We start from the raw sequence: 14,391 nt of genomic DNA, 5'->3' as shown, positions 1-14,391 counted from the left end.
TTAAGACCTGTCAAGTACGGCAAAATGAAAAATAGCATTTCCAGTGTTTGACTGTCAAAATAAAATTAAAAACACGTAACTAGGGCTTTTCCCCATAGCCGCTATGGGCAAAAACATTGTGGGATTTTATTTTGTCAGAAAAATCCTCACACTTCCGGTAGCCGTTAGTTCTTTACCCGTTGGCTACAGCGAGCGTAGCGACCGTCCACCAGGTTGTAAAGTGCAACAGAATGAAAGCTGTCGATTAACTTTGCCTTTTTACGACCGCACAGACACGGAGCTACTTTGCTGGATTAACCTTTAGCTCGTCATTTGTGTGCCGGGAAAGATCCAGCGGGTTAAACTGACAGCCGTCGGGGCCTCGTCGTCGTCGTCGTCGTCGTGGCCCAGCAGGACTCGAGTGAAGTTGGGAGCGGACTGCCAAACTTCTGCTTCCTCCTGCGGCTCTCCGCGGGGCCCGGGGCTCCTGTCACCGGCCCTGTGGATGAGGAAGTGAATACAGATCTAGCCAAGCCACCAGGTAAGATAATACAGACGAAACCGACTGCTTCAAACCTTTTCATTTGCTCGTCTAACGGTTGCATTTCACGGCCGTTAATGGATAGCTGCTATGCGGCTAGTTAACTTTAGCCTTTGCTTAGCTAGTCAACTTCCCTGGCCTGACAGCTAGCTGCACATTAGCCACTTAGCTTCTCTTATCAGCAAGATATGAGTAGCCAGCTCTGTGTTTCGGTTATATTTCAAGATGACACATTATTCACTATGCACGACTTAGCTTAGCTCGTAATGCCAAATTGGCTAGCAACAGTTGTTAGTCGATGTTTAGCATGCGAAGCTACTGAGCTAACGCTAACAAGTTAATTTGAAGCTAATTATCTCCCACAGAGGGCCATAACAGTGTTTTTGGTGTCAACGTTACGGTGACCATTCCGACATTAGTGCTAATGGGCCAGTCAGCTCGCCACGGTGGTTTGCAAAGGATGTTATGATGTTGTTTGAAAAATGTTAAGTGCTAAGCTAAAGTTGCTGTCACAGCCCACTTTATCAACGTGATGGAGTTGTCAGATTTTACGTCACTCGCAGACAGTGATCAATAAATGATGATCATAGACTCTCGTCAGCAATATTTGATCAGCTCCTCATAAGCAGAGGCCATCTTGCCTGTCCGGACTTTAATTTCCAGACTCACTGTGCTATGAAACAGTCTTTGTCTGTTGTGTTGCTGAGTAACAACATCACGACTTAAACTATATCTGACACTTAAATGTGTCAGTGATGATTATGCAAAAGAAACGCTGGAGACCATATTTATTGATAACTGTAAGTATTTCCCAAAAGATGGTAGAGGAATGGCTAATTATTATTTTTTATTATCAGTTTAATATATATCTATATACACTGCACAGCAGTTTTATAAAGTAGTTTAAATTTGCTCCACCTCGACAAAGCAGCTACATTATAATGCTTTCACATTACAGAATCAAGAATATTTCAAAAACAATAGAAGCTCTGAAGTAGGACCAATGTACCAATTCTCCAAATCCACGTTTTTCTGTTTTGTTGATTGTGGTTTTAAACTTTTCTTTATGGTCAGAACAAAAACTTGATGCCAAACAGTGGATCATTTAAGAAATCTGATGTAGAACATTTGAAACAATTATGATCAGATCTTTTCCAAATATACATGAGTAAAATTAAGTAAAATCTTTTCCTCAACAATGTAAATATCTGAATAGAAAAAGTGCTAATTCGATCGTGATTCAAATGAATTAAATCAAACATTTGTTGAACACTTGCATATTGTTACTGAGGAAAATTATATTGCATTATTGATGGTCACTTGAACTTGATGGTCAAACTTAAGCTGCTGGTGACTGTAGGGGTGGGGTTTTTCCAGCTCTCTGTAGGAGAGAGAGTCACAGATCTGCTGATCAGTCAGCAGCTTGTTAAGTTGTGTTAGATCAGCTGCATGTCAGGATTTATGTTGTAATTTTTTGTTGTTGCAGGAGAAAGGGATCCCTTTGATGGGAGAATCCTCTTTCCTGGCCTCCTGGGTCAATCGCCGTGCCATGATGATGGGTATGTGTGTTTGTGTATTTTAAGAGAGTGTTACTTTTTGGTAGTAAGCCGCCTTCCTCTTGTGTCAAACCTACCAACCAAGAAATGCTTTTTTTTTTTTTCTCCCTGAACAATGTTTCCTTGACAGTAGATGTGTTGTGTACTTAAATGCAAATAGCATGTTTTTTTCAAAACATGTTTGCAAGAGAACTGCAGAAAATATTATTCTGTTGTTTGTATCAAGTCAAGACTCTCAAACCATATAGAAATAACAAGTGTATATTTATGCTCCTGTAGAAACAAAAATTAAGGCTAAGTTGTGTTATAAATTAGTTTCCAATATAACAGTAATTATGTACATATAGGCCAAAAGTTAAGGTAATGATTATATCTAAATGTGCCTATAAGTTGCCTCTTGTATTAAGTTTGGATATTATAAATATCAGTATGTTTTATTATTAGACAAACACATATATGCATGCTATATATAATTTTATTAGAATATTCATATAATCTTTTTATTATATTTAAACAAAGTGGTGTGCCAGTGGCTGCTGTGGCCCTCTGGCTAAGTAAAGCCCAGGGGAATCCCCTCTCCCCCATCAGCAGGGAGTCTGGGGTTAATAGGAACATGCTAAGGTCAGAAAAGGAAGATGCCAGGTGCAGGGGCTATGATGTAACCACTTGAATGAGTGACTCACAAACAGCAGAGCATGCTCTTAAGGTCAAAACAATTGAAGTGAGTGAATAATGACTCAAAGTTGGGCTCTAAATATGGCTAAGTCTACTAGGGTATTGTAAGGAGAAACTGGGAAAAGCGAGGGGCTCTGGAAGAACACATACAAGACTGCTCAGAATGGGCCTTTGGCGCGATAGTAAGCATGATGGGTACGCGTTCAGCAATGACTGAAATCTATGCATTTCCTTGTCATTTCTGACCATTTGATAAACAAACAAAATATATATATATATAACATGAAATAGAAAGTATAATGTTATTATAATAATATATTAACATGTTGCACTTTATTTGGATAATCTGCCCACAGATAGTTTATTAGTAGAGATTCAGCTGTGTCACAAATAAAACCATTTTCAGACCTACACCACTGTGGTTAAGGTTTGATTAGTGCTAATGTTTGTGTATTCATTATAATTTCAGATAAGAGTACAGGCTTGTATAGCTTACCATTAGCAGCCTAATATTAATTCCAGTTGGACAAAACAGCAGTTTCTGTGGGTTGATTTCAGTCACTAAATTATTTTGCAAGAAAAATGCTCTACATGGTCATTTGTTTATGCAAATTAACTTCTCAAAAATAAACTGTGCATACAGAACGACGAGTTAAACATTTATAAATTCTGCTGTAGTGCCTCAACCTTTTCTTAATGTCCCGCCTCCTCCAGGCTGTGATTGGTTGGTTAACAAAAAATGACTTTGACGAGCAACTAACGCAGCAGAACACAGCTGCATGAAAGGCTCTCCCTGCGCAGATTAGCAGGCAGGCGAGAACGGGAACAGGTGAGCGTCACGTAGTGCGCAGAATAATAACGTGAGAAATAACAGGAAGTCATTAGAGCGAGCTTCGTAACGGAGCGTTCAGGCACAGTCAAACCATACAGTCTGAGTTAGACCAACGCAGCAGCTGGTTTATAAATCCAGCGCCAGCTGCATGTGTAAAATACAGCGGCTGTGGATGAGAGGAGAGGTGACTGCTGGAAGAAAAGATGTCGTATTTAAGTTTATGTTCTGCTTGTTCAACAGTTGTTTGATAAATGGCTATTAAAACCATTCGCAGAGGATTTAAAAGGTGTTGGTTTGGTTTTGTTTTTTTTGGCGCTGATGATTTTCCTTTGGCGCTCGCTAAAACCTCTTTTATTCCTCACTCCAGATGAACAGGAGGCGCTGAACTCGATCATGCAGGACTTGGCCGAACTGCACCGCTCTAGCCGTCCTGCCACGTTCCTGTCGGATCTGGGAAAACCCAAAGCCTCCTCGCCCAAGAACCAGGTAACCGCTCTGTTTAAAATAAACACGACATTGGCCGGAAAAACGCATCTTATCTTTAACAAAAGACATTTTTAATCACTAATTTAGATTGATTACACTTACAGTATACTGATTATTGTTTTATGATGAGCTTTCTACAGATGCGTCACAGTAAAGGCCTTCCAGGGAAGAGGCGCCTATTAATTTCAAGGCAACAAAATGTTGCAACAGCAAGTTAATCCATACAAGGGGACGGGTTTAGATATGATGGATGCTTCTTAGGAAAGACAATAAAATATACTGGTTCTTAATTTAGTTCATATCCACTGTTCAGTGGCTGGTGTTGGATTTTAATAAGTTCTTGATCAAATATTGTGTATTATGATTCTTGGAAAGGTGTTTTGTGTAGAAATGTCTGGACTCTCACGTCACTGTTCGTTGATCTTTCGAACCATCTTTCCCACAGAACGATGTCAGAGTGAAGTTCGAGTTCAAAGGGGAGAAGAGGTGAGGCTTCGACCAGATTCTCCACTCTAATGCTGTCAGTGCAGACCTGTAGCTCCGCCCTCCTGACCTCTGACTGCTTTTCTTCTCTGTAGGATCTTGCAGTTTCCTCGACCTGTCAAGCTGGATGACCTGAAGTCGAAAGCTAAAGTGGCTTTCGGTCAGACGATGGACCTTCACTACACCAACAACGAGGTATGAAGCTAAAATACTTTTTTTTTTTTTACTTGTTTTTAATACCGATATTGAATGAATATCTAAAAAATGTACGTCTACACCAAAGTTGTTTTTTCTTCTTGCAGTTGGTGATCCCACTGACTACTCAGGATGACCTTGACAAGGCCGTGGAACTGCTGGATCGCAGCGTTCACATGAAGAGCCTGAAGATCCTCCTGGTGCTCCAGATGTCCTCTCAGGTCAGACTCCAGGGGAACTCTGTATTGATTTTGATCCTACGTTTTGAACTTAAGATACAGAGACATGATGATGATGGGAAGAGATGCAAAGTCCTCAGAGTCTTTTTAGTTAGATTTTTTTCTTGTTTCTGCAGAACTCTTCCTCCAACATGGACCTCTTGCCGTCCCACGAGGAGCTGGATAACACGGGATTCAGGGTCGCTGACAAGAAGAGTATGCTGGCTTTGATAGGTGACTAACGTCTCGCTGTCAGACTACCGCAAAACTGTTTCAATTAATTATTAGACTTTAATCGTAAAAATATTTCTCTTCAATTCTGTCACTGACCAACCAAGGCTCCCATTCGACGGACCGCAGCTCCCCTCCTCCAGGATATATTCCTGACGCGCTCCAGCAGGTGGCGAGGAACGGCTCCTTCACCAGCATCAACAGCGAGGGAGAGTTCATTCCGGAGAGCATGGACCAGGTACCACCACTCAGGAGTGTTTACCAAGACAGGGAGGAGTCAGGATGTGTTGGATGCTCTAATTTTAATCAACTTCTACAAGTTATTGCGCCAAAGCAAAGCTGAAAAACTTTCCACCAGCTACTGTGCTGGGAAACCACCATTTGATGTGAACACTATGTGGGTGTCCACATAGTGTTCACATCAAATAACATTTGGGCTCCCTACACGGGACAGGATGTGATGACTGATAGCATATGAGTCTCTTTTTTTCTGAGCGTCTTTCTTCTCTTCTAGATGCTGGACCCGCTGTCCATGAGCAGTCCAGAAAACTCAGCGTCTGGAAGTTGTCCTTCTTTAGACAGCCCACTGGACAGGTCAGCACCTCAACATTTTATTCATCCAACAATATACTTAAGGGAACATCAGATAGTAGCTTCGTGTTTCATTGATCATTCTAAATAAATAGGGCCAAGAGTCATTTAATATCATTTCCTACATGATAAAGCTCGTGTCTGTACGTCAAGTCCAAAGTTACCTGTGCTAAAACGTGTAAAACCAGTACAGTTTCTCTAAGATGTGTGAAAGCTGACTAGATAGAAGACAGTGACTTTCATTGTGGACTTCAGAGGCCTTGGTCAAGTCAATTCTGTACTGGCAAACCAGCTTATCATAATGGACTTCACTGTTGGAACAATGAGAACACAAATATGCCACAAGACACATTTTTGTTTTCTTATTGTGCAGTGACTACCCGAAGTCCAGGATGCCCCGAGCGCAGAGCTACCCAGACAACCACCAGGACTTTCCAGGTAAATGTTTAAAAAAAACCATATCAGACAACATTTTAATAGGTGTTAAATTAAAAAAGAAAATGAAACTCTGCTGGTCTTCAGCTTCTCAGTCTGGACAAATAAAATCCAGGCCCACTAAAAAGCTTTCCCTCACACATTAAACAAAATCTTACCCATAGAGAGAAGCTGACTTTAACCCTAAACCCAAAATTCTAACGTTACATTGCTGAAACAAAAACGTCAAAACATATTGAATTATATCCGCCCACCTGCAGCCGCTGGTGGTCATTTCTCATTTGTTCCCTTCTTCATGAATTTCTTCATCTGCCTCCTCGTCCTCTCTAGAGTACGACATCCCAGTGTTTGAGAAGTCGGGGAAAGGTGGAACGTACCCTCGACGATACGGCATTCCCTTCGGCCTTCAAGATTACAGTGACGGTGGGTAACTTTCCTTACTGAATGACCCAGACTAAATTCATTTTCCTGATTGTTTGTCCTCCTCTTCCTCTGCTCGGCAGGGAGGAAGACCTTCCCTCGAGCTCGGCGAACGCAGATTCACGGCTTCCGCTCGCCGGTCAGCTTCAGCCCGACCGAGCAGTCGCCGAGCACCAGCAGTGGCAGCAGCGTGTTCACCCCCGACATAGAGGAGGCCCCGGGGCCCGCCAGGAGGCCGCGGAGGGGCAGCGACATTGAACCCAATCCCAACCCGACTAACGCTCCCACCCTGTCTGTAATGGACATCAGCCCCCCCAGCCGCTGTGAGTCGCGTGTTCATTTTATTTGCCAGTACGAGTGCACCAAGCTGCTTTCAGTGGTTTGACCGTGTCTCTGTTGTATCATGTGTCCAGCTCCACGCGCACCAACCAACTGGCGTCTTGGAAAGCTCCTTGGGCAGGGGGCCTTCGGACGGGTTTTTCTCTGTTATGACGCCGACACTGGACGAGAACTGGCGGTCAAACAGGTCCAGTTTGACCCGGATAGTCCGGAGACCAGCAAGGTGAAAGTCTGCTCTGTAGTTTCTCAGACACGTGGGACTGGTAGTTATCAGGGAGCGTGCATGTATGATGGGTTAAAGATGGAAGAACAGCAGGAAGATATTAAATGTTTTATTTTTTTTTTTCTGTCATTCAGGAGGTGAGCGCGTTGGAGTGTGAAATCCAGCTCCTGAAGAATTTGTGCCACGAGCGGATTGTCCAGTACTACGGCTGTCTGCGAGACACAATGGATCGAACGCTGTCCATCTTCATGGAGTACATGCCTGGCGTGAGTGCTCTTTGACTTTTTACTGGGAAGATAAATGTGTGTAAATGCTTAAGATTTAATATGGCAATAAATCACTTACAGAATGAGCAGTCACCTCTTTATGACCTGCGCAGTACATCGTTGCTCGCTTGAATTGGAAATTAGAAATAAATCTGTTTTTGTGTAGCTCCCCGGGTAAAGAGATGTCACATTTCAACATCGTCTCTGTTGTGTATTAAAGCCGGAGTCATTTTCTTTCAAATTATATAAAAATCTGAGAGTAAAAACGAGCTCAGATGAGGATATGCAAATGTGTAACGGAAGAAAGATTTTTAAAATATACATTTTTTTTTTTATTGGCCCTAAGGGCTCCATTAAGGACCAGCTGAAGTCGTACGGAGCGCTGACGGAAAACGTGACGCGCCGCTACACCCGGCAGATCCTGGAGGGGGTTTCTTACCTGCACAGCAACATGATTGTCCACAGAGACATCAAAGGTGAGGTGGACTGTTTATTTTATTTTGCTTTGAGCTGCTACTGGCTCTTGGTGGATCACAAAGTCTTCTATTTAAAGCAACCTTTTGTCTTAGGAAATTAAGGAATATACATCATTTTCAAATATAAAGGTAGAAAGCTGCAGCTGGGTGACTCTTGCTCTTCTTTGTTCAGGGGCCAACATCCTTCGTGACTCGGTGGGTAACGTGAAGCTGGGAGACTTCGGGGCCAGCCGGCGGCTGCAGACAATCTGTCTGTCAGGAACAGGCATCATGTCGGTGACCGGCACCCCCTACTGGATGAGCCCAGAAGTGATCAGTGGAGAGGGCTACGGCAGGAAGGCGGACATCTGGTAAGATCATAGACTGGAAATAAGTGGACGTTGCATCCAGGTCTGAAAAGTGAAGTCGATGCAGAAGTGCCTTAAACATGCATTCATTTTAACAGCCAGCAGGGGGCGACTCCACTGGTTGCAAAAACAAATACACCTTACATGGATTCCTGGGTTTCCCCAAAACTATCCTGATCAGTTAAGGACTTACTAACAGACACTGTTCAAAGATACAATGTGTGTAAGAAATTGTATTAACAAAGAGATTTTGTCCACTTCTCCTGATTGTTGGTTCACCCTCAGGAGTGTTGGCTGCACCGTTGTGGAGATGCTGACACAGCGGCCCCCGTGGGCGGAGTTTGAGGCCATGGCAGCCATCTTTAAGATCGCCACCCAGCCCACGAACCCTGTGCTGCCTGTCCACGTGTCGGACCACTGCCGAGAGTTCCTCAAACGGATCTTTGTAGAGACTAAGCAGCGGCCTTCTGCTGATGAGCTACTGAGGCACATCTTTGTACATTAACCCCTGAACCTTTAACCCCGCCCCCGCCTGCCTGCCGAACCGCCAGAAACGGCCTTACCTGATGGGGCGTCCCTGCCTCTTCACCTCCACGCTGAAACCATATTGGACTTGAGGGAACTGGCTGGACGAAGGTGGGGTGTGTGTAGGCGGGGGGACCTGCTCCTCCTGTCTCTGTTTGTATGAGGCTGCCATAGAGGACATGAATTTTATTTTTATTTTTTCATTCTGCAAGTTGCACCTTAATTTCTCCAACGAGGAGGGCGCGAGCACTTCCTCCTGAAGCGATGAAAAACAACTCTTTGAAAACCTGTTTGTTTTTTGTTTTTTTTTTAAATGTTTGTACGGTCTCTCTCTTCAAACCTTTTTTGGAGTGGGATAGTGTCGGTGTTGTGGACCTACAGGAGGTGATGCCTGGCTGTGGAGTGGCCCCGCCCCATCTCGCTGACCCGACCCCAGAATGTAGTCTCCTGCCAAAACCCAGAGCGATGGCGATGACCTGGGCCCGCTGCTATAGACGAAACTAAACCCCAGATGCAGAGAACACTCCCTGAATACAGTTTCCACTCGCCTTCCCTCGTCTTTCAGATCGCTCTGCTTTACTGTCTGTGAACTACCTTCCCTCCTCTTTCCTCCTCCATCTTCGTTCTTCGCCGTGTGCCTTTTTTCTGTTTTTAAACGCAGCGTAGGAGTGAGTCTCGAGTTCGTGGTAGAGTCCCCATTGTTCTCAGTGTTGTTTTGCCTCCCAGGTGAACCTGCCTTTGAACCGTTAGCCCAAATGCAGCTGATCTCAGTTCAGCCGTTAAATCCGTTTCTGCCTTTCCTGTAACAGAGACTCCTGGTGTTGAGCAGGGAGCGTGCTGATCTCACCTCAGCTCCTTCGGCTTGTTTTGGTGCTCTACCTGCTGGTCAGCAAATATCCCTCAGACTCCTGTGCTGGTTCTCACGCAGGGATCGGTACTCCTGCTTCAGTCTTTAGAGATGCACCTTTTCCTCCTCTGCCTCTCAAAGTATTCACTGATCACGTTGGTCGAACTCTTGTCATGGCAGAGGTGGGTTAGCTGTGAGGTTGTAGATAAATGTTGGTAAGTTCAGTCGTTTTAGCAGCTCACATTCTGGAAATGTTCAAACTGATGACTGAGCAGAATATTTCATTTCAATCGCTGGATGTAAACTGAAGTGTGCAATGAGTCTGTTTTACTTCCTCCTGAAGAGCAACCAGACCTTTTGTAGCTCAAGTTATTCAAATCAGCTTGAAAGCATCTGAGTCAAAGCTGCGAACACGATTCAGTTGTTGCTTACGACTGACGATATTTTATACAGAATACTTTCTGCCATGACAGCAGTTGATTACTCTGAGCAGTGAGGCAGGAGAGGCGTGTTGCCAGGCAAGAAGCTCACAGCTGATTGGCCAGAGTTCTGGCTGTATGACGCTGTACAGATTTTGTGGTCATACTTGAAGAGCTATTTGCCTCGGACATTTCCGTCTGCCTCACTAGCTGCTCATCGTTGATCCAACTGGTACATCTGCAGGTAACGTGTCTCTTCATTACTTCACTGCTGCAATCGGTACCTTGTTTATGTTTTCCAGTCGAGGCCACATCGGAGCACTTTTGTTGTGTTTATGGTTTTTGCGCCTCACATGCACTCCTGCGGGTTAGGTTCACACTTGAGGCCGTTTACAGCTTCGTTCCTTTACAGCGGTCGCTGCCGTTGCCAAATCAAATGCATCAACATTAACTCGTCACTTTAGCCGAACCGCAAACGCTCCGTTCAATATGTGCCGCGTCTCGCTTGGCTCTCGTTGGCGTCTCCTCCCGATCCGAGCTTCCAAAACGTCTTGTCTGTTGAATATGACTTTCGCATCGAGGCTGTTCACACCTCCACACCGGCTCCATAACTATGCACCAGTAAACTCACCGGACAGCAGGATTAAGACACACCTTTGCTTGTGTTGACCGTTTGTCCTGGTGGTGATCAGCAACCAATCATGTCCCAGTCTGACTGTACGTCCATAACAGACCACTTGCATGCATAATAATGACTTTATTTAACCTGATTAATGCAGTAGTCTTCAAAATTGAAAGGTTATTAATCTGACCTCCAGTTACGCACCTAAATCTGCACAGTTCTGTGATCATTTTGAGGCACCAGCTGCAGAAACCTAAATAATGTCTTAACAAAACAAACACGGGACTTTGCAGAGAAGGAATGAGCTGATTATTAAACAAATCCATGTAGAGAAATGTCTTCACTTTAAACCGCTTAACTGTTAATCTGACAGAATAACCCGAGTCTTGGCGTGTGATGTGTTTAATGATAGTAACAACATGATTTAAACAGCTTTTCTGCCACGCGTGCAGTATTTAGGTAAAATCGGACGGGAGTGAGTCCAATGAGGCGCAGCAAGCGCGGGTGTTGATGCAGAGCAGGTGGCTTTTATGACGAGCCGTTCCTGCCGTTAAAGGTGCAATCAGTAATATTTTACCGGCTCTTTGCACAAATTAGCCGCAGTATGCTGGTTCAGTCACTTCAGTTACTTTTATTTGGTATTTTTAAAGAAGTCGGGTATGCTCAGAACTCTAGACTTAACTACCCAGCATGCACTTATTGGTTTCTGTCTTCTGTGTTGGAGTAGATTCAACCCTCACTTATTCTAACTTCTAAACCACTTCACCTGATTGGTTTACTTCTTGATGGGGACGTGGATGTGTGCTAATATGGAATTAAAAGTGGCGGATAGAAAGGCGTCTAGTGGTAATGTAAAATGTACGGTACAAGACGTAATGCACTTTTTGGTAATCGGAAACACCTTATTTTTATAGTTTTAGAAAAAAATTTCCCACATTTCCCTGGAAATAACTATGTAGTTTAGTACTTATGTAATAAAAAGTAAAATGGTGTTCTCAGTTGCAGTTAATGAATTGCTGAACGTCTAAAAATATGAATTTTGCTCTCAATTCAACATATATGGAGAATGAAGTGTCTAATAACCGATGAATAAATGGCTCTTTCCAGGAATCGTTCTGGGAAATGATAAAAGAAATCATTTTCTGTTTGTAATGCTGTTGCTGTAGTTCCCTGCAGCGACCGCTAGATGCAACTAAAGAGACATGTTTTACTGATTGCACCTTTTTATTATTACTTTTTTTAACTTGTCGTCGTTAATCGTTTGCTCATCAAGCCTTTATCTCCTCGCTGAGGTCAGTGTGATTATGATTTATCGTCACGAGTCGCCCCACGCCGAATCACAGTTCATGGATTTTCTCTAAAGGCACTTGTTCAACCTGTCTGAAATAGTCAGACTTTCGCTGCTTTGTGGTAAAAATACAATTTCAATTGTGCGTCAGTTGATGGATCCACACAACTTCTCTTCTTTGTCCGGGTAACTTAAGCAAACTACTACTTCGATCAGATTATGCATTTTCAAAAAACGGTACACGTCAAAACAAAGCTACAGAAAAGGAAAAACCCTTGATCGGATCCGCCTGAAATCATTAGTGGTTGTATTGAGTTTGAGGCGGCTTACAGAAAAAGCCGCCAGCACTGTTAAACCTTGATACGCACTACCATCATGCATCTGATTCACTGATGCTTCTTCACGATCCCTCGTCGGCTGTCGCTCACGCAGCTCAGTTCAGCGACCTTTTCTTTGCACATTTAAAGACTGTTTGTTTGTTTTTTTTTAAACACAAGTGTGATTGTGAGCGTGTGTGTGTGTGTGAGAGAGAGAGAGCAATGACTCGAATACACGAATGTAATGTCTCCTTCTTTTTTTTAAATTTTTTTATTACCGTAAGATGGCCTCGTTCACCAACGTGGATTAACTCTTCCGTACCAGTATTTATCACCTGCAAACGCCAAGATACACCTGTAGTTCTCTCTTTAGTGTCTAAAGCCACTGCTGCCACTCCTGTGTGTGTGTGTGTGTGTGTGTGTGTGTGTGAATGTGTGAATGTGTGAGTGTGTAAACGTGCATTTACTGCAATTTGTGCTCTTTGGCCACTGCGCCCGAAATGCCTTGAGCATTCTGACTGTAGGGGGTGAAAACATAAAAATAATGATAATAATGAAAAAATGTAATAAAAAAAAATAATCATGTACAAATGTATAAAATGAAAATGTACCCTTTTTTTTAAAAAAAGAAAAGAAAAGTCCACTTATATCCCACATGTTTGGTCTCTGTGTATTGTAAAAGAAGCCATGTTTATAATTCTAATTGGTTTGTGACCAATACGCCTGTTTATATCAGATCTGTATATCAGTGGTACGCATAATTTTTTAATATATATTTTTTATTTTACTTTTTTTTTTTTTTTTTATGGGAGATTTTATTGCATGGTTGGGTCCTGAGAGACGCAGCGGTGCCGTTGAATGGTTGCTGTTTTATTTGGCAAAATTCTGGAGTATTGCGACAGCTCTGTGTTCATAATTACAACAATTATGATGACGAAAACAATAAAGATATTTATTTCACATTTTGGTGTTGAGTGTTGCGTGCAAAGATCTCTGTTCAGGCATGAATTAAAAATAATGCAACAAACTGATAATCTGGTTTATAATAATATACAAAGTAAAAATGTCAGAGGAGGAGTGTGATTATTTTAAACCTTATCTTTAATGCTAAATCTTATGATTGTAAATGGTCACAAATAAAGTGCTATTTATTTGTTGAAGTTGAACACCTAAGTTGAGCTTCTAAGAAAATTAATACAATAATTGTCTATTGCTCCCCGGAATTGTGAGTTTGTGTCTAACTTTACACTTTGCTGGGTTTACAATCATGTTTCAATAATGCGCCCTCCAGTGGTCATGTGTAGCTACTACACTTGTAATTTAGTGTTTCCAATAATTTGTATGTGTATATAGACAGACTAAGCGTTGCATATTCTTCCAACACAGTAAAACTGATGGTAATTGTAATTTCAGTTGCACTAAAGTTAGAGAACTTTCATCAATACTTTCGGTTACATCAACTTACAGAAGTTTTCTTTCTTTCCCAATGTCACTTTACATCATACAAGAACAGTAATAAAACATAATCTAAACAAAATGTCAGTGAAATTTATACTAAAACAGGTACATTTTAAAAAAAAAATACCTGTGAACTAATATATATATAAAGAACTATATTAAGAAAGGAAAACTGTCTGACAGATTATCTTATTAAGTGTCAACATATTTTATGCATTATTGGAAAAGAAGCAAATGCTCCTAGTGAAACTCCCCTGATAAATAAACAGTAAACAAATCCTACGGTGACAGTAAAGTGTGTAAAGAGAAGTAAAGCTGATCACAGATACTTTAAAGCTCCTTTTTTACCTTCTGTGCTTCAGAAATGATCACTTTTATCAGCTCTGATGCAATCAACACTGTATTAGGGTGAATTCAGGTATAAGGATAGGCTAATACATTATATCATGTAACTTGGGACATTTTGTTCTTTTAATCATGGTTAAGAAATAAGTTTGAATGTGTAATAGGGTTAATGGCTAGGTTATACACTAATAAAACTGTGTCCCAAATTAGGAAACATGTTCCTGAAAATGAGTTTTGTGTCAACTACAACAAAATGGTGAACCAAGCTTTGTCAAAA

At 42.2% G+C, this 14,391-nt stretch overlaps 1 protein-coding gene across 1 annotated transcript; it reads left to right on the top strand.

The window, feature by feature from the left end:
- Positions 1-161: 161 nt before the first annotated feature.
- map3k2 (mitogen-activated protein kinase kinase kinase 2) lies at positions 162-13,273 on the top strand. The gene is made up of 17 exons (XM_046052353.1): positions 162-520; positions 2,007-2,079; positions 3,951-4,069; positions 4,515-4,555; positions 4,648-4,747; positions 4,855-4,968; positions 5,103-5,199; positions 5,304-5,434; positions 5,711-5,790; positions 6,161-6,225; positions 6,553-6,645; positions 6,726-6,965; positions 7,056-7,204; positions 7,339-7,470; positions 7,817-7,946; positions 8,119-8,296; positions 8,579-13,273. The coding sequence occupies exons 2-17, from the start codon at positions 2,025-2,027 to the stop codon at positions 8,796-8,798; spliced, it is 1,944 nt and encodes a 647-aa protein (XP_045908309.1). The 5' UTR covers positions 162-520; positions 2,007-2,024; the 3' UTR covers positions 8,799-13,273.
- Positions 13,274-14,391: the final 1,118 nt, after the last annotated feature.

Source organism: Micropterus dolomieu, linkage group LG01 (assembly GCF_021292245.1).
Source record: "Micropterus dolomieu isolate WLL.071019.BEF.003 ecotype Adirondacks linkage group LG01, ASM2129224v1, whole genome shotgun sequence".
Classification (NCBI taxonomy): domain Eukaryota; kingdom Metazoa; phylum Chordata; class Actinopteri; order Centrarchiformes; family Centrarchidae; genus Micropterus; species Micropterus dolomieu.
This window is presented reverse-complemented; position numbering and strand designations above follow the sequence as displayed.